This window comes from Anas acuta, chromosome 2 (genome assembly GCF_963932015.1).
Source record: "Anas acuta chromosome 2, bAnaAcu1.1, whole genome shotgun sequence".
Taxonomy (NCBI): Eukaryota; Metazoa; Chordata; class Aves; order Anseriformes; family Anatidae; genus Anas; species Anas acuta.
Window position 1 is genome coordinate 139,128,938 of NC_088980.1, and position 21,176 is coordinate 139,150,113.

At 34.5% G+C, this 21,176-nt stretch overlaps 1 protein-coding gene across 12 annotated transcripts in view; it reads left to right on the forward strand.

Annotated features, from left to right (window-relative positions):
- The window catches only part of OXR1 (oxidation resistance 1), a 267,820-nt gene that overhangs the window by 217,329 nt on the left and 29,315 nt on the right, over positions 1-21,176 (forward strand). For all 12 annotated transcript variants that reach the window (XR_011093154.1, XM_068672484.1, XM_068672491.1 and 9 more), the window contains 4 exons: positions 6,302-6,486; positions 9,854-10,644; positions 14,006-14,174; positions 17,068-17,230. Coding sequence is in view for 11 of the 12 variants with exons in the window: in XM_068672484.1 (XP_068528585.1) it covers positions 6,302-6,486; positions 9,854-10,644; positions 14,006-14,174; positions 17,068-17,230 (1,308 nt within the window). In the remaining variant the exon portion in view is untranslated. The remainder of the gene's footprint in view (positions 1-6,301; positions 6,487-9,853; positions 10,645-14,005; positions 14,175-17,067; positions 17,231-21,176) is intronic.

Consider the following 21,176-nt stretch of genomic DNA (forward strand, 5'->3'; position numbering starts at 1 on the left):
GGTTTTAAATGCTCTAGAACACTGGTGTGTAGGAAATAAGAACTGTCAGCCTCAGTAGAAACTTTGCTATACAGAAGAACTTTAAGCAAGGGTTTAAATTTACAGCATACTAGTTATGTGCTATAGTTCCTTGTCAGAATAATATGGCAAGTGTTCACAGCATTTGTCTTTGGCTCACATCTCTACAGACTATTTTATAAAACTTCAAGGAGAATGCTGGTTCTGAAGTTATATAATCCAACGCAGTATCAAACCCATATGGGGTGGGGAATGAATGCTAAACTGTTCAGACTTGAGTGTTGATTTCTGAAGCTTAGTGTGTTATTTAGCCTTTGTCACATGGTAGGAACAGCTTCTGGTGTCTTGTCCTCTCTCCTTGATATACTCCCTGATGATGAAAGATGATGATTCTTTAAAGCTTTTCTGAAGAAAACTTAAGATTCATCTTCTGCTTTCTACTCTGAGTGATTTTGAACCTCATGGTTAATGTTTTATAGGCCACAGATGTGAAATAACAGACTGTTCTTAAACTAAACCCTAGTGAAAGCCTATTTTTTCAACATACCGAATTCCACATGTGCAAGGACTCATGTTAAGATAAAAATGTCACTTCTGTCTTTGAAAAACTGTTTATTCTGTATGTTTGGTGACTTGCTAAGGACACAGCAATTCTCTGATGTAGTGGTTGGAACCTGGAAGCATTTGCCCTGTTACAGTTCTCCTTAGACATCTAAGGCCACTGTTGGAGAAATGTGTGTTGGGCACAGTTAAAGCATTGTGAATATGCTACATCATGGTCGGACAAGAAGTCAGTGTAGAGTAACTGACTGTTGCACTGCAGGGTTGCGCCATCACTCTGTTTATGGTGTAGGTAGACTTGTTCTTTCTAGCAGTTGTATTTCTTGCTTCTTCCACAACAGGCTATGGAGGTTAAAATCCTTTTGGTATTTGTTTTGAAGACAAGTATGCTCTGGGTTTTGGTTCTTTTCACTGTTCGTTGGGAGGGAAAAGGGTATCTTAAACAGTCTACTTTATTGAAAGTGAAACTAATAGAAGAGCTTTAAAATTAATCGGTCTTTATTATGCCTACTAGTTTACTTGTCTTGTTTAGAAAAGTAGTTGTTAAAGGTGAATTAGCAATACTGAGGCTTTAAAAGCAAATCCCTCTCAAGTTGGGTACAAAAATCAGTGTTCGTGAGGTGAAAAGGAGAATACTGACAAGGTTAAAGACTTCAACAAGAAATGAAGAAAGAACTAACAAGATGGTTATCTTCATGTTTCACAAATTCTGAACTATTTTTTGTTCTACTGTGTGTGTTCAATAAAATAATGGAATAATTTAGAGGCAACTTCTGGACAAAAACTGCTTGATAGTAATCTTCTCAAACCTCCTAAAAGCGCAGTTTACTGAACTGCCTAATCTTAATATTTGGACTCAGCTATGCCATAAAGTTTGGATCTAATCCTCTCTTATCTTGCTTGTTCAGAATTTTGTACCTCAGATATCGTTGAGGATTTAACCCCAATGCTTACTAAGACATAACACTTCAATAGAATGAAGTTAAAATCTATTCAGATTTTAGTATCTATATACAGGTGTAATTTAATCCTCTTTATGTAAGTTTTTACTTACATGGATTACCTTTTTTTCTGAACCAGTTTTAAGACTGAAGAGTTCTGTTTTTAACAACTTAGTGTGTCCAGATGGTTTTCAAAGAAAGTGGCTCACTGCTTCTTGAGGCTGTTAAACTCGAAGTTCACTTGAATATGAATTCATTTTGTACCTTTAGCGTCTTTCCTACATACAGGAGAAACTTGACTTCAAGTGGTATTTTTGAGTTTTGGTCAAACACCATACTTCATATAACAGCATCAGATTGAACTACTGAATAGCTATATGCAGACTCTAATTTTCACTTCAGTTTGACAGTTTTATATCCTCTTCTACAATAACTAATTATATATATGGTCCAAAGGAGGCAAGCCTCCTTTGGATTATTTGGTCCCTATTTTTTCTTCACTTTTTTTTTTTTTTCTTCCCCTGTAGGGCTAGAAAGCTAGGAGATTGAAGGAAATGGTGGCAGCATACAGGAGCACTGTAGGAGCTCAGTGTGCCAGCCATTGCCCAATCTTTGCTTATGCTGTTGCTCTGATTTGTTTATCTTATTTTTTGACACATCATTGGTACAAATAATTTTTTGAAAATAATTGTCAAGTCTGATTTGAATAAAATATTGTCTGAGCTGTTCATAAAAAGTTCAACAAATATTTGCCTTTGAAGGGACTTGTGCTCAAGCACGTAACAGAGTACTACCATAAGGGAGAAGCTAGGCTGTCACTCCCTGTGTTGGTATGGGTAGGTGAGGGCGTAGGGAGGATTTTATGTAAGTGAGCCCTTACACTGTTCTTCAGTCTGAAGAATATATTAACACTGAAAATATTTCAAGCAGTTTATTCAGGTCAGAGAGGGAGCTTTGGATCTTCTTTACCCACTCTAAAAACAAAGAATCAAGATAATTATATGGGGCTTGAGTCTTGATGCTATCAGCCTTCTTTAGTGACTTGAAAATAATGAAAGAGGTTAGATTATTGAAAGACAGACAAAAGACAGTAGGTTATTGGTTTTATCCCTACATCAGTGTTACCCATTTCTGGGCACTTTTGTAGAATAGCTGTGACTTGTTCTGTCATAGTATATACATGTAAATGTGTGAGTAACCAGAAAAGTCATTCCAGAACCTAAAATGAATTCATAGTACTAAAATGCTCAAAAATTAATCACTAACTTACAGTTGAGGTGATAGTTCTGAGCAGTATGTATTGTAGGAATGCTGATACAGAAGTCTGTCTGATCCATTACAGCAAACTGACAAGGAAATAGAAGTTTCAGGTTGTGTCTTTTATCTATCTCTATATAAAACTAGTCCACTCTCAAAAGCAGGAGCTGCTTCAGCTTCCATCGTCTGGGGAGGACTAGCATAGTACAGTTCGTGACCAGTGGTTGATTAAATGCATGTGTACTCTTCTATATTTTGTTCTGATACCACCCATATTTTTCTCACAGTAGCATTTGATTTGCTCTCTATGCTGTGGAAACACAAACAATTGAGTAATGCATAATCCACAGGCTTCAAGGAAGCCTTTCTCCTTCAAACAAGTTTGAAGGCAGGAAAGACAAATTATTTCTTAGCCACAGATGTAGCTGAAGTGGTAGTAACACTGACATGTTTGAAGGGAAAAAAAGGTTACTGTTTATCTGTGTGTTAACTTGAATTTACCCTAGCTACCTAGGCTAGCATACAGTAACTGTTGTTATTAACAATGATGGAAGTATTAGTGATGTTTGTATTATTAATAATCTAATTTCCAGCCCATAAATTTGGGGCAGCTGTTATTTTCTAGAAAAGCACACTCTGAAGTATTTGTATAGTAACTGTGGAGCATATCAAGTAACTTGAGCCAGAAATGTTGACTTTGTATATGGATAACAAAGAAATAGGTCATCTCTTCTTGAGGAGGTATTAAGCCAGTGTTTTCAAGATATCAGTATGTATTTTTCTACTGCTTTTTGTCATTTCAGGTGCTTGAGCAGCTTCTTAGTCAAGTATGCAAAAAGCCCAGTAGCTTCAATGGTTTAATTCTCTATTTCTTCAAATAGAATAAACTTTTAATCTGAAAGTGTATTTCCATTTATTTCTCTACTGAGTATTTACCTATTGGAGTCAAGGTTTTCTTCTAAGGTGAAGATTGATAGCAGCTGAAAAGCTTGCTTATGTGTTTAATTGAGGTTGCTGAGGTAGGCTTTAGAATCTTCCATACTTAACAACTGCCTGGTGTGCAGGTTAGTTTTTTTGTTGTTGTTTGTTTGTTTTTCTACCAGAAGGATTGTCTGACTGTTCTATAAAGCTTCCACTTGAAACAGAAGGTCATTTAAACTTGTTTTTGTTATTTAGTCAGTCTTGCACACTTCTTTGCCTGGACATTTGCATTCAGATGATTAGCTATTTACTGTTCCTCAGTGTCTGATGTGTCTGAATTAACTGAATGTTGTGTTTAGACACATTCCCATTTTGTCCTGGAAACAGACTTTTTTTTTTTTAATAATCCTGAATATGATGACATTTCGTTAGGATATTTATTGACTTGCCAGACCAGTAGGAGCTGGACGTTTGTGTTGGGGTGGTGGTGGTATTTTTCTGAACTACTACAGCAAAGCTGGAAGCAATATAACTGAAACTAGGGTAAAATATGAAAATTCCTTCATACGTATTGTGTGACGCTAGTCTCCAGATCACTTAAAATGTGTTTGTGGACTTTCTTTGTCTTTAATATACTTATCTGATACAATCTCTTATTCTTCAATATAAGTTAAGTGCCTTTCCCCATATCTTCAATAAATTTCTACAGTTAAGTTGAGCCCTCTTAATTTCATGCATACTGTTATTATAATGATGTACTCTGTCATTAAAAATGGTTATGGCCTTGGCTTCTGTAGGTTAGAACTGGAGAATATTAGTAAAATTCAATTTTGTGTTCTTTAATGCCATACGTAATTTAGGAATGATGCTGCTTTTTGCTTTGCATTTTTAATTTATAGAGGCCATATCTGTTTAAAGAGAAGCAATTGTTCTTATGATTACACTTACTGATATTTGCAGTCATGCTAGATTTTTTTCTAGACTACAGTGAGGAGAAACAAATTCAAAAGGATGACTGTCAACAAAAGTTGGGAATTCCTTTTTGCACCCTGAAAGCTTACTTCCAGAATCCACACATTGTTGGAGGAAATACTAGCGATTGTTTCAGTGTCTTAAACATCTTGAAATTATGTAAATATGTTCTGACTTCTGAAGTCCTTAGGACATTCTTTGTACTCTGGCACATGCGAAACCTGACTGGGCACTGAACTACTCAGGACTTATATGTAGACATGTAGACAAGAGCTGCTTTTGAGACTGTTTCCTTTTTTCATAATGGCGATATCATTTGTCATTGCTGTAAGCTTTAATTCTTCTTTTGGCTCATTTTTTAGTAGTCTATAACTTCCTGTTCAATATAAGGCATCTTTGTATTTCTGCTATGAAGATCATCAGTCATCAGAGTGCTAGAGACAGATTTCTGTCAATGGAAAGGAAGGTAGTTCTATTTTATGCTGTGCTGGTATGTGTTCCTAAAACTACAGAGCAACAATTCTTCTCCAATCTAATATGCAGTGTTGTTGGTCACTGTGAACAACTTAACAGGAGTAGAATAAATACCGAGTTCACTGTAAGTTTCAGCAGTGTATAAAGCAACTTTTTTTTTGTGATTTTGCACAAAAGTTTTCAGTGTGTTCATTAATTTGTAAAGCTCTTAGGATTCGTGACCTATAACTGAAGGATCACTGTGATCCTGCTTCAGGCTGTATTTCTTCCAGTTCATAGATTAAGCTTAAATTCTATTAATCTGACGTGAACTGAACAGAATGAATTCCCTTAGTGAGCTGCTGTAGTGTTAGCGGTTGCACCTCTTTCTAACATGGGTGGGGAGTTCAGAGAATCCTACCACTTATGAATACTAACTTCTTAAGGTTTTCAACATTAAAAGTTCAAAATCTACTTGTATTCACGTCCTGTGGTGGTATCATTTGTGATAAAACTCATCTAAAGGTGCATCTTAGTGCTGTATCTTTTTTTAAAAGGAAGTCTTTCTAGAATGAAACTAGACCAGAAATATTAAACACTTGTCCAGTCAATCAACAGGTCGATTAAGTTGGAATGAGTTGTATCGAATACTGCTGTCACTTTTGTGTGAGAATATGGAGACAAATTTCTGCTTATGAGACTTTTCTTGAAAAGAGGAAAACAAGAAGAGTTAAGAGTTAGGTTTTATGAAAAAAATGCTTGAAACTTCCTACCAAAATAGCAAAAAGCCCTATGGTTGTCTAGAAAAGATAAAGATTTATCTCAGAGGAGCCTCCTAGCATATTCTGTAGGTTGGAAGCAATTTTTTTTTCTCCTTAAACTAATCATTAGATAATTGTTATGAATAGGGACAAAACTAGTTGGCCTTTTTTTTTTTTTTTTTTTTTTTTTTTTTTTTTAAAGAAGTAGGGGGTCATTCATTTTCTTCCCCATAACAAGTGTTAGGTTTCCAGGTAACTGTAAAACTGCAAGAAAACAAACTGTATAAAGTTGCTTAAAGATTTAAAAAAAAAAAAAAAAGCTTAAAAAAAAATTAGAAAACACTTTTCCCTATGAAAAAGTGAGTAAGCTGAAATATAAAGGAGAAAATTTACCACTTTTTTTTCCTCTCATTTTAGGGTACAGTCAATGGTGTGCTGCTAGTGACGCCAAATAATATAATGTTTGATCCTCATAAAATGGATCCTCTGGTTCAAGAGAACGGCTGTGAAGAGTATGGCATCATGTGTCCCATGGAAGAAGTGATGTCAGCTGCTTTGTATAAGGAAATTGTGGACAGCAAAATTAAGGATTCATTAAGCATGTAAGATAGAATAGTATTTATGAAGCTTTGAGTAAATATATGGCTGACCATGCAAAAGTAGCACAAACACATTTTTTTTTCTGTTTTCCTTTGTAAAAATGTCCAAGATTGGCTCGGAGAAAACATGGAGAAAGCTTGCATTGTTTTAAGCTCTCACATTCATTACTACTTTGAGAATATCTCTTCTTCTATATATGTGTATTTTCCTCTTATAGTCTCTTTAAAAAAAATAAAAGTAAAAAGGGGGGAGAGGGTACCATAGCACTTCCTCTGCTCCTATTCCACCATGTAACAGATAAACCTGAATCTTTGAAAATGTGGAAACTGCACTAAATAGAAAAACTCAGCTTAAACAGCTTTAGGTACAAAACTTTGTGTACCACTTTCTACTTGCTTCTCAAACTGGCTTCCTATACCTTCTTTCTGTTCTGTTAAAAAATTTTAGGACTAATTTTCAGAGGTTTGTGTATATTTTTATGGCATTAGGAGTTTACTTTTTTCCTTTTTGGCCAGGAGAAAAACTGTGTTCCCAACCCTTTGAATCTAGAATTGTTTAAAGTGAATAGAATGGTTGGCAACTCTTAATAGCCGGTGCTTTTTGTGGTAGGCGTTTAAAACTTTAAACAGCAGCGTGAAGAAAAAATCTTTGTTCCATTCTGTATTTTTCCTAATTTTATATGATCCTCAGGAATAGTATGCATTCTAATATTAAATCAAAAGAGACTTTTAAAAATAGTACAATAAAAATCATGCCATCTGTCATTGTCCATACAGCATAAACATTTGCAGACTACCTTTAATCATCTAACTGCAGGGAAGTATACACCTTTAACCAAGGTATTTTCCTAGGTAGAGCCCATATATACATGTATATATTTGAGTAAAGCTGTTTTCCTGATGTATAACTTTTTCTAAATATGCAACCATCTTCTGTAAGGAGGTGCTAGTTGTCCTATACTGAGGCCTAAGTTATGAACCCATTCAGTAGCTATGAAAAATGCTCTTTTAAACTTCTTACAGGTAGCATGCCATCATATTTCTCGATAATCATAAATATTTTGACACCTAGAAGAAGTAACTCTTACATCTCTTTTTTTATGTGCAGATTCAACAGAAACCTACTAATAGAGTGGCATATTGACATGGCCTTGTTTGCTCTCTGAAGTCATGTGTTTCCTGAAAGTAACTAATGTATGTCTTGCTACATTAGTACTTTTGGGGTTTTTGATGTACAGTGATGCCTTTGGTTCGACTTCTGGGAGTTTAAAAACTCCATCTGGAAAACAGTCATCTAATTTTCATAATTTCATTACCTGCACTAGGAACTACAAGGATTTTTTTTTTTAATCTACCTTTTTCAATCATAATATTGCAGTTGCAAAACAAGTCTTTCCCAGCATGTTTAGCATTTCAATGATTCAACTTTGACTTACAAATTTATCTTCAATATTCTATAGATTTTTGTGCTTTTATAGCACATGCATTTGTTTTTATTTTTGCCTCTAATATAAATGCATTTGGAATGAAAACATACCTGATAAGAAAAGGTTACACAGCATTTGAAGTCTTGGATGTCTGGTTTGTTTCATCTTTCTTGTCCAGCTTCTATAAACTATGCATGGTAACTTTTAACATTTTCTTTGGTCCCAGCACTTTTATGCTTCAAAATCTGAGGTATGTTTGTGAGCTTTTGGTAAAACACAATGCAAATTCCTGAAGTTTGTAACCAAAACTCTTAACAGCTACAGCTAAATCAGACAAGACCCTCTGTGTGTCTTGAAGTATTTGAGACTTCTTGTGTTTCTATATTTTTTTCTAAATATTTCACTGCTATGGTTAACTCTTTTACCAACTGTAAAACCAAAAACAAATTTGGAAAAGCAACACAAATACTGAAAGTAATCTTATTGGTGTAATGGAAACATATCGCAAAACTGATGCGTTCTTTAGTTATTAAATGTCATGCTGTAAGGTTTTTATATATAAGCAACAATCCATACTAAAATTGCACATTTTCAGATATATTTTTCCACTTTTTCTCATATTTCTGGTACCTTAGGTTGTTATCAATGTAATCTTGAAAAATTAAGGAAATAGCCCAATCTAACAAGCGATAAATCCTAAACTCTATTCCTCAAGCTTTGCAAGCAAAATTACTATGTTAGCACAATCTTAGCATCAACCTCATATTGAAATTTGAGTAAGAGGTTGTATGTTTTTGCAAACATCCTGGATTTTAATGATGTCTAAGTGACGTTAGTAACTGAATAAAAAGTTTTGTAGAAATGCAGAGTGGAATTATCCCTTTTCAGTGTGGGAGATTAAGGTACAAACTTAAAGGTACTAGGTAATAGAAGTTCTCCTATGGTAACTGGTCTTCATTTCACAACTCTAGTCAAGAGTAAGCTTAAGCATAAGAAACTCCTAATTAAGGTTGTACAACACTAAATTTATTTGAAAACACTGATACAAGCCTGAGTCATATTGGTATGGTTGAACATATTCACAGCCACCTCAAATTCCACAAATTTTAGAAAATAGCTTATTTCTAAAGGCAAGTTTTAAATAATGTAATGTAATGTCACGGAGAAAGCAAGTTCTTCTTTTATGCCTGCTTTTATTTTTTCATATGTTATTTATCAACATTTGATGTCTGTTCTTTCAAATGCTCTGTTGTACCAAGTAGTTTAGGATTTATTTATCTTAACAGTGGTAAAATGTTAGGTACCTGACTGGTGAGCACCCTGTTGGGTATTTTCCAGAATAGTAAGATCTTGATACAAATCTACCTTGATGGTTCCTATTGTTCTGTATTGACTTGCTTAGCCAGGATTATACCAGGTGATTTAATGCTGATATTTTACCAGTGAGCTAGATGTCAACTTTATAATACATGGGACAGATCTATGAAATTATACTGGCCTCTTTGGTAGACAAAGCTTAAAAGATCGTGGAGGACTTCAGCCATTGGATTTTAGGGTTGCTTGTAGCTCTTTGTGTTTTGTTTTTGTTTTTTTTTTCTTGTGTTTTTTTACTTCATTTTCTACTTGAAGCATCTGAAACAGTTTTGCTGGTTTCATAAGAATTTCTACTTGCAAAAGTAACGTGAAATTGGGAGGTCACATCTATGTCATATGGCCAAAAGGTATGCCGTAAGCTTACTGCTACAGAGATACATTGTGTAAACATATTGGTGCTTGCTTCTCCTTGCTGATACTCTACAGGGTTAAGAGGGATGGGGTGGGCATGGGAGGAGTTTATTTTTAAGACTAAAAGAAGTGATTTTTTTTAGCATTAAACTTACTAAAGAAAAAGACTCTGCAATAAAGGTCACCTGCTATTGTAATTACTCTTATTTGCTTAACAGAGACATAGAACAGCTATCTGTAAGGGAACTTGGCCACTCCAAGAAAGCTGCAAAGAGCAATACAGATGAAATGGATGCAAGGATCCGGGATACAGGCAATGACAGTGCTAGCACTGCCCCAAGGAGTACGGAGGAGTCTCTTTCAGAAGACGTGTTCACAGAATCAGAACTCTCTCCAATACGTGAGGAACTTGTTTCCTCGGATGAGCTTCGACAAGGCAAATCTTCTGGAGCATCATCAGAATCTGTCCAAACAATAAACCAAACGAGTGCAGAATGTTTAACAATAATTTCGGACTCGAAAGAAGCTGACAGTGACTTAAAACTCAGTGCTGAAATGGTTGTAAATGTTAAACAGTTTAGTACCCACAGTTTAGGTTCAGAAAGTGCAGAGATGGCTGTAAAGGGGGGACAGGAATCTAGTGAAAATACTGGGAATGTGCTCCAGCAGTCGAGGCAAGATGCACATGGTAGCAAAGAACAGAACAAAGAGACAAAAATGGACCAAGATCAAGATTCTACACAAGCAAAAGAGCCAGAAATACAGAGTAAGACAGAAGAAAGTCCACATTGTGAAGATACCACAGACTCTCCAAAGAAAGAGACTACTAGCAAAGGAAAAGTAGTGAAAGAGCGAACTCAAGACTCCGAGACAGAAGTTGAGGAACTTCGCAAACTCTGGAAGACCCATACTATGCAACAAACCAAACAACAAAGAGAAAACATGCATCAGGATTCACAAAAAGAAATCAGTCAAAAAACTGTGGCTGCAGGAGAAGGGCAACCAGAAGGTGAGTCAGTATTTATGGATGGTGTTAGCCTTCAGACTTGCAATGCATTTCCCTTCAGCTCTCGAGAATTTTCTGTTTTCTGCTCTGCAGAACACATCGTCATGTATTGCTTATTTCTCACTGTCTTGAAGATATACTTAAGCTATACTTATTTAAACCAGTGGGAAAATTTTGCTCAGGAAATTGAAAACGTAAATACCTTTGTGACTGATATTTTTCTTCATTGAAATTGTTTATGATCATATTAAAATATGCAGTATATTTGTAGGGGACATTTCAATGAACCTGTATGATTAGATTCTTGATACATTGGTCTCTGTAGAGCTCAAAATCAAAAGGGTTCCTTAGCAGTCAGCTAACTGTTGCTTAAATTTTGCTCCTGTGTATGAATAAATTTCAGGGAATTAATTTAATTTCTTTTATGGTACATATGCCTTGTGGTTAAGGTTCATGATGTGAGCAGCAAACATAGGAGGCTTAATATAAGACTGAGACTTAAAATGGTTTTCAGACCATTCACTTGCAACTTGTAATACTTTCATGCTGACCAGATCAAGCTTGAACATATGAAAAGTACTTCTCAGGGCAAATAACAGCTAGATGGTAAAACTAATGCTATGAATGTGGGGAATATGTAGACTTACAAAGGAATATCCTTACTCCTCTGTAAGATCAGGCTATAGGATTATTAGTTAGAAGCTATTTTGAAAGTCTGAAGTTATTCAATTCATGTATTTAAAAAAAAAAAAATGTTGTCATATTTAAATAGCTTAGATGTTTCTGAATATACTTCATTATGCTTTACAAAAACTTTTTAGGTCACTTTCTGATACCCCACTATCTTACTAATGGAGATAAACTAGTCATTTCAATTGTGCAATATTTGGAGGTGGCTATAAAGAAAGCCTAACTTTAATGCCTGCCACATACTCATAGAGTATGTATGAAATGCATTTGATGGTTGTATTGTTTTCTTTTACTAACTAGAAGCTGAGGTTATATTGAATAAAAATAAATTCTTTAGCAGAAATTGTTACATTTGAGGTTCTGAAATGATTCAGATTTTTTCTTTCTTCTCCTGTTAAGCAAGTAGCTTAATTTCAAAATTTGGAACAGGCTAATAGTTGCATCATTCTGTGAGAAGTTTGGTTTTTACATCTTAATATTTAAGACAATCCTCTGGCAAAGATGTCAGTTGACATAAGTTGCTCTTTATGACTTTAATAAAAATAATAATGCAAGCCCAAGTATTCTCTGCCACTATAGCTGTTCTCCTAACAATTGAATGTTACCTGTAATTTAGATATATTGAATACTTATTTTTTTCTGGTTTTACTAAAGATTCTTATTTAGTAATACTAAGTTTTTTCCATGCAAGATGAACTGTACAGTCACAGAGTATACATATATATGATCAGTGCCTCACTCGGAGGGATACAAGCTAGAAGCTTGTTTTTTGGAGACTTGTGCTAATGGCTTCACTCAAAATAGTACATTTTTTACTAGCATTTGAGTTGTATTAACAATTTCTTCTGAATTTATTTGTGTTCATGAATATTTCAGTCTAGACAAATTTAATGAAACATATACTGGCTTCATCTATAGGCAAATTTAAATAGAGCCAAGGTAGAAGTATAGATCTATTCCTTGACTTCTGAAGATCACCAAAGACTACATTTAAGACAGGTCTACTAGCAATAGATCACATCTCATGGGAAGAGTGAGATGCTGTAAAAACTTTTGTGTTCTGTCTATTGTACTCCTTAAAAGTGTCTGTTTACCACTTAGCTGGATATTGGTAAAAAGAAAACAAAGCATAAGAGCCAATAACCACTACTAGAATCTTATTTTTCTGGATTTTTTTAATTTTTTATTTTTTTTTTGTATTAAATACAGAAATTAGGAGAATACACACACACACACACACACAGAGAATTGCAAAATTGCAAATAGCCCCTTTGACATTTTGGGGTAGGGACAGATTATTAATTTTGGTTCTCTCATCTAGATGAATATAAATCTTACTGATTTTTCTAATTTTTCAAGGGACTATACAAATCCCATTTCTTAGGGCTCTAGATTAGGTGTAGCAGTTTAAAACTTCTAAAGGACCAGAATACAAATATCAGATTGTTTTGAGTTTCTTCTCTTAAGCTACCAGAAAATTCACATGCCAGTCCTGTGGAACCGGGGAAAACCCCACTATGAAGTGGGGTTTTGTTTGTCGTCTTTTTAAAATCTGACAATTTATCTTACAGTTTATAGGCTTATAAAATATTTCTGGATCACATGTGCTATAACTATCCTACCATTCCATATACTGCAGGTATAATCCTAAAATATAAGTGTAACATCAGTACCCATTTAGATACTTACTGGAAAAAAGCAAACAAACAAAAAACATTATTTTATGGCACAATACAATTCTAAACTTTGTGTTGAAAACTAGATTCAAAGCATACAGTAGAGATATTTATAGAGGAAGAAGGTGATATTTGCTCATGTGCTCATTGTATTGGTAGTCTGCATGGTCACACTGATGGTGAGCTTCAGCTGGAACCAACAGATGAGTCTCCTAGAAAGCTGAAACATGTCTGTACATACCTTTAACAACAGAGACAGGCTAAATCCTTTGTGACCATCAGAACTCTGAAAACTTGCACTTTCCTTCCTGCTTTTAAAAGTCTCTTGTGGCTGTAGCTCATGTTCTAGGATTTGAACAATTATTCTGGCAAAGAAATAATTCTGAGAAGGCTTCTTCTGTAACCCTGTGCTGACTTGACAATCCAGACCTTGAGGGTAATCATTTAATTTTGCTTGTTCAATTAAATACGGTACTGGCAGGAAAAGCCCCATACTGCAACATCTGGTATACTTTATCATGAAGTGGTGTTCATACCTTTGAAATGTTTGAAATATCTAACAAATTAAAACTTATCTGAGTTGTCTATTAGCAGTACCGGAAATTTTCTTCTTTAAAGGAAAAGTAATTACTGAGCAGTTTTTACATCTGTAAAGTACTTATTTAAGTGTCTTTTGCATGTGCGTGGAGGCTTTTTAAGTGTGGTGTCTGAATCAGTGTTGAGGGATATGCATTGAGAACACCTTCTGAAAGCCTTTCAAGCATGGCTGAAGGATTACTATAATGTCAGCTGGGGTTGGAAGTAAAAATGTAGAGCACAACATATTTGAATATTAAGTTAATTCTGCTAATGATATAACTTAGCATACCTTTTTTTGAGTTTAACTGACCTTATGTCAGGTAAACATCTTATCTAGTTATTTCCTGTTACAAAAGTGGTCAATCATTCTATTAAATCCTATTGTACGTTGTGGATAGCTTATTTTTCTTTACTAATAGGTTCTTCCCATGTGAAAGAGAAACGAAGACATCGATCTCACAAGTTTTTGCTTCTCAAGGTTGGAAAACCTATGAGAAAAACATTTGTTTCACAAGCAAGTGCATCGATGCAACAGTATGCTCAGAGAGATAAAAAACATGAGTACTGGTTTGCTGTTCCACAAGAAAGGTAAGAAAGGTAGATTAGAAAAAAAACATGAAAGTTTCCTCTGTGTGTTTTGGGTTTTTCCCTACCCCATTCTTTTTGTGTCTGTCTATAAAAAAAAAAAAAAAAAAAAATAGAGCCCAGGATACTGATGATTGGCTTTACTTAATGCCTGAATACCTCATTACCATATTGAAGTTTTACTGAGTTATTTGCAGGTTCATACAATAGTCTCTCATTATTTGGGCTTTTGTAGCAAGTAAAAATCAAACATTCAAGAAAATGGGGCCTGATAAAGGAAGTGGGTTCTGCAGGGAAGGTTTTTTTTGTTGTTGTTGTTGTTGTTTTTTTTTTTAATTGCCATTATCTGTGCTTCCCATTGCTTGGAAAAAATATTTCTCTCTAGAGCTCTGAGTTGAAAAGAACTAGCTGGCGTACTTCTGTTTTATCGTTACGGAACAAACATATTTTCCAGGAAGCAACTTAAACACATCTACTGGAAAAAATGTCTAAATTAGCTGCAACGACATGAGATGTCCATGCTCACTAGTAAAGTCTTGCATTTCTTAAATGATCTTTGCTACTAGTAAACTGTGACTTATTTTCAACTTGAAAATGTGATCTTTTTCCTAAGGTATTAGAGTTTATTATGACAGAAGAGATTAAAAACAAACTAAAAAGCAACCCAAACAAAAAGTAATTATCAGATGTCATCTTGTATAAATACCTACACACAATGATGAAGTCACTTTTCCATCTTTTCTTTTGAGCTGAATGGCATAGAATGTCCAGTTGGGGCACTGCAGTTGAGGACAGATATCGATCAATTGGAGAGAGTCCAGAGGAAAGCAGCAAGACTAATTAATGCCTAGAAAGTGTAACATATAAGGAAAATTAGAAGTAAGTGGGGTTCTTTAATCTAAAGGAGAAAAGATTGATTACAAACACAAAAATCATTTCATACGTAAAAGTTGGCTGCAATGAGAAAGGCAGTAGTCTTTCTTCATGTCCACTGTGAATGGAGACATGTAACACACTGAAATGACGTCAAAATACTTGAGTTTTTCAGCAGAGAGAACTGAGTCTAGCACATTACTAATCTGGTTTAAAAATCACCTTCACTACCCTCAAGTGGTATAGACTTTTTCAATTTCTTGACAGCAGGTAAAAATATATCTTTGGTTTATTTTCTAATGTAACAGTGCAAGTACTTACCTTCAGGAGAAAGCAGAATGTGTCACCTATTTCAGAAGTAGTAGTTCTTAGCTGGGTCTCCACCCATACGTGGTTTCTCTCTAACTGTATGGCAGATCAGTGATTTGTTTTTTATCCATACAGTGTGTACAATGTACACTAAAAGGTTGCACGTGGGCAGATTTTTTCTTAATTCAGTGCTTAACTTGTTTAGTGCTACTCTGCATAGGTCAAACTATTTAGTGTCAATATAGGTGAAAGAAAACTAGTGATAAGAAATAATGCAGGATTGTGAGATAACTACTTTTCTATTTCATTGTTCGTAATCTCAAGTAAGCCTATCAGGGAAGGAATGTTCTGGATTTTCTTAAAGATTACTTTTTTTTTTTTACTTTTTTTTTAACTGCTGTTACTATGAATTTAAAGCTGTTTTAATAGCAGAAGGCCTTGCTTTCATTTTTTATTTTTCCTACTTCTTGTAGGACTTTTGAAATGGATACATCAGTGCATGAGGAAACTGAAGCTTCCCTTTCTGACTGTCATAGAATTTGTTAAGCCTTATGCATCTGAAATGTTTTCTCTTTTACTGTCAGAAAACAATTTGTCTTTTTCCTTTTATCAGTGTTATCTGGAAACCTTTAATGTTAACAAGAGAGCTGTCTTTGAATAACTGACCATGTTCAGAGGCTTTTAATACGTACCCATGTTACGTATCCTTTTAGATGGATGCACAGACAAATTATAGCTGCATTTTTTGAGGCTTTGCTGCCATGTATTTTTTGCTATTCCAGTTTTATAGGTCTTTAGTAAGAAAGGAGGGGGAAAATGTCCAAAGATTTTTCTTCACACTAATCCAGTGTGCAGACCAACTGTAACAAATACCTTTGAAGAGAGACATGGGAATACCCAAACTCTAGAATTTGTGTCACTGGTCACTTAGCTCTAAAGCTGTCTCTTCCACGATGAGATAAGTGCAATGAATCCAGTAGTTCTTTTTCTAAATGCTCTGTCTGTATCCATTTGGGAAATAATTAAGCAACATAGACTGACACCTGTCTAAAGAACTTTCTTCTGGGAATTTGTGCATTTTGTTTTTCCAAACTGGAAAACCATACCATTTGTGGCAGGTAACTTAAAGGGAGGTAACTTAAATATTGGGTATTTACTGCAGTGCTACAGACCAGGTAGCCTCTAGCTTCATCTAGTTATGTATATGCACATTTTCAGCCTTACTTTCTCACATAACTAGAGATTCTCAGTCTATGTGACTTTGGTTACATTTCTGGAAGTCTTAAGCTCTTCTTTGAGGGTAGAGAAAACAGACATACAGACTTCTTTTAAAATCCTGTTTGCGTTTATATTTCATGTACTTTTAAAATAATATGAAAAATATCTTAAAACTTTATTTTGGAAGTTATTTCAACTGGAATACTTTTTCCAATTGGATGATAATGGTTGGAAGGTCTGTGCTCTTATATGAGAACACAGCTAGTCACTTGCCAGTTTTTCATTTTCCTCCAGTGTGAGCTTCTTATAATTAATATAAAAACCAAAGCCCCCACGCTATTATAATGGCTAGCTTTTTTCAAATGTATTTCTAGTATTTAATAAAATGTGAAATTGTAAGTATTTTTATTTTAACCCCAGGTATTTCATATTATTTGATACAGCCCAAATGTTTACCATATTTTCTCTTCTTTGTATCATTACTTGACTTCTCTAGGACAGATCACTTGTATGTCTTCTTTATCCAGTGGAGTCCAGAGCTATATGCAGAGGATACTGGGGAGTCTCTTCGAGAGCCTGGATTTATAGTGGTAAAAAAGAAGGAAGAGCCTGAAACTAGTGAAGAATCTACTACTGAAGATGCTGCTAAAGAGTGGGAGGTAAGGAAGAATGGTGTCACTCTTAATATTTTCATAGGAATATTATTAAGATTAGTTTTAAATATTTTCTCAATAAACGAACAAAGTTTAGTCTGCTTACTGTAATCATGGTTGCTTAATTTATGCCATCCTGATGCTTTGCTCTAACATCAGTTCAGGCAACATTTCACAATTAGAAGTCTGTTTTGTTTGGAGCAAATTGTAAGTTAAAACTTGACTTGAATATGAGTAGAGCAGAGAAGCTTAACTTTGAAGCAGACTATTTGCAGTCAAGAAACTTTCTGATTTTCTATCATGCCTGTGTATATAATGTTGAATATTCATTGGTAAGACTCATAACAAGGATGAGAAAAAAAAAGGAAAATTAATAGATTAATGAAATATTTTTTTCTAATAATCCGATAAATAACTTTCAATTATAATATTTTCATACATAAGTTTGCTGTTGCATGGATTTTTAGTAATATGCTGCAACTGAAACTATCTTTTTATTTTTTATGATGAACACCTTACTCTCATGTGAATCTGTGTCCACTGTGTTTCTATGGACACATCTTTACATGTCTGTGGTTTTGTTTTTTAGTGTGCATACAACTAAAACCTTGTAGTCTTGTGCATTCAAGTGTCAGTCAAATTTGATTCTTGTCATATATTGTAAAAGTATCCCATCAGCACTGTTTAACTTGAATCTCAGGACAGCAATTGCAGTATGTATCTTGATTTTTATTTTTTTTCTTTGGTGGAACATGCCAAAATTGAGGAAGTCTATATTTGTGTTCTCTGAAATATTTTTGGATAGTATGAAAGATGAAAAATAAAATAAAAAAAAAATGCAGTAGTCTTAGTTTTCTTCTACTAAAATTTAAACTTTTGGGACTAAGAATTCTGTTTTCAAGCTGTCACTTACTTAGCTGATGTATTAGACTAGTGCTAAAGAACACTACCTCTGCAGCTAAATAATTGTGTGGAGTTTGCTGATAAATTAATATCATGCATGTCTTCTAAATCTTAAGATTTTCAGTGTGTATATTGCTCAAGTATTGACACCACTAACTTATTTTGGTATTGGCTCTTGCTCAAAGGCTTTTGATATCTTAAAACCTTGCCTTCTGGAGCACAGAAAATAGACTGTCAAGTGATCAATTTTATGGTTCAAGGCACAACATACGTCTTTTAGTGAACTATTCATTTACTCTGTTTTACCCATTTGTACAGAACCATTTTCACAGGAAGTAGCACAATGATTTCTTCAGGATGAAACTTTTTAGGAGTTCTTTCTGAAGATAGCAGAGGCAGTCCTTTTCCTAAATGTGTTAGTTATTTGCTTAAAAAAAAAAACAAAACAAAAAAACAAATTATTTGAGCCTTTATTTACATTTAGCTGGAAACAGTTGTAGAAGACATTTCAAAAGTAGCTATTTCCATCTGTGTTGCATTAAATCATTTTAAGTTTGTTTTTCATAATCTAATCCAGAATTTTTTAATGAAGTTATACATCAGACTAACTTTTATATTAAGCAAAGTTGTGCACATACAAGAAATATGCTGGTGTCATCTTCTGGGCATTTTAATTTGCGTAGTAGGACTTCTCTTACTCGACTTACAGCACAAATCTGAAAGCTGTTTAGAAATTAACTTTCTTAATCGGAAATGCTTGACAGTATTAGAGTTACAGTGGTTTTTAACACACGTGCTAGAAAATGTCAGCAGACACAGAATTGTAGCTGTTGTCATGCCCATTATTCCCATTGAATTTCATTGTTTTCAGTCAATGCACTTCCTTTAACCCAGCAAGCTTTTACTGTCAGCTCTTCATCCAGGTTTCATGCAAGATAGCAGGTAAACAGCATCACTAAAACTTTTTGATTTTACTGCAAGTTTTGGAGGATAATGGGATGAAAAATAGACTGCCTTGTTCAGAACATACTGGTGAGAAAACTCAGGGTGGAACAGAAATGAAAAACAAAATCTCGATTTACACATGTATGGCAAGGAACTGTTGATTTACTAGAAGAGGAAGATAATGGAATAGCTTGCTTTTCCAAAAAGTATACATTCTTTCTGCTGTTGCTGTCCAATAGGATAAGACTAGAGAAGCAGGGAAGAGGAGTAGTTGTTAACCCAGGTGTTATGCTCTGAGATGGTCATCAGCTTTTGCTTCTATGCTTGGTAGTCCTATATTCACACATTCAGCTGCGGCTTTTTATCAAGAGAATTTAAGTACTGTGATTTCTTTGGAAAAAGAATTACAGGAAGAAAAGGATCAAGTGAAAGCAAAGACCAATACCATAAAAAACCGTGCATAAAAAAGCATGTGCTTTCCTCTACTTTCCTCTATCTGCACATAGTTTTTTGTATCAACCTTTTCCCTGAAGTAATTCAGTAGGTACAATCTCTGATCTAGCAGCAAGAAAGTCAAGACTCCTGCAATCAGATAAAACATGTTTTTATCAGATAACTACATTGCATCAAGTATTCAAAAGAAAAACACTTCAGAAATTACACTGTTGGGTTCTTGATGGTGTTATCCCCATCAATTTACCTCAAGTCTCTTTTTTAACTTTCTTGTATTCAAGTGAATGTGTATATTCATCAGGGAAGAGGGTGTTGTTTTTTTTTTGTTTGTTTGTTTGGTGGGGGATAGGGGTGGATATTCTATCTGTACTGAGCCATAGAGATTTAAGGCTGTATTTATTGTGGCAATATTTTTTTATTTTTTGTTTAGAGTGTAGTGATTCAAGTGCTAGTGGTTCTCTCCATCTGTTAGCACAAAGAATTATTACTATTTGGAAGACTGTTGATAAACAAAGTTTTTTTCCAAAATGCATTTTGTTCTTACATTTAAATGTAACCAGCTTTGAAAGCAAGCTGAGCGTTTCTGTTGAGCTGCAACTCAGAAGCAACTTCTGTTGGTACTTAATGGTGTATTTTTTTTGTTTTCTTTTTAAGTTTTATATAATGTTGTTGTGGTTTATCCTGGCTGGCAGCTGAGCAGGACAAATATAAATATGTATAGGAATTAATGAAGTAGTAATGAATTAAGGTACTTGCTCTTACTTGCTGATGCCTTAATATCATTTTGGTGCCAATAATAGTGCTGTAAATGTTAAGGACTGGTCTTAAGCTTGAAGAATCTAGAGATGAGTGGAGAGGAAAAATTGTTTGAAATGTGCAGTCTCCAAAGCCTGGCTCAAAAATGAGTTTTCAAGTCGTGCAACTGCTTTGTTATTTCTGTAAAAAAAATAAAATAATAAAATAAAATAAAAATTGCTAATAGTTTCATATGGCTGCATGAGAGCTTGTCTTCATGAAAGATGTGTTGTTGACATTCACTGTAAAGAATAATAAATGGTTTTTTTTGCATTACGTATACAATTCGTTTAAAAAAAAAAGAATGGAGTGCATGTTACAGATGTACGTTACCTACATTTTAAGATGTACATTACCTACTATACATCATATCTGTAAGTTTTCTTGAGGATTTCTGCAACTTTTCTGATTTGGCAGTCTGATTCTCGTATGCCAGAAACTCCAGTTCTACTATCTGTTACCTAGCATGAGTTTTAAAATCTTGACAGATTTGTTTCTACTGCATTTCCTATATGAAATGGCAGGCAGCAGTTTGAAGTTGACTGGAGGAAAAAGACTTGGAAAACAAGTATGCATGTAAAATATTTTTAACCATATTAGGGTTCTAGTGCAGAGTTGGAGTGCTTACATTCCACTGAACTTGTATGCATTTCAAGATGCTGCTTGTGAAGGTTGCTGATAAACTCAAATATTTTTCTTTGAAAGTTAGGCATAAATAAGGCCCCATCTGCTGAGACCTTTAAGGGATCAATGAATCATATTTGTAGAGAATAGTCAACTGAAGCTAACTTTCAAGAAAAGGTTTTAACGCTTCTGGTATTGTTAGATAAAAAGGAAATCCCTATGTTTTTAGAAC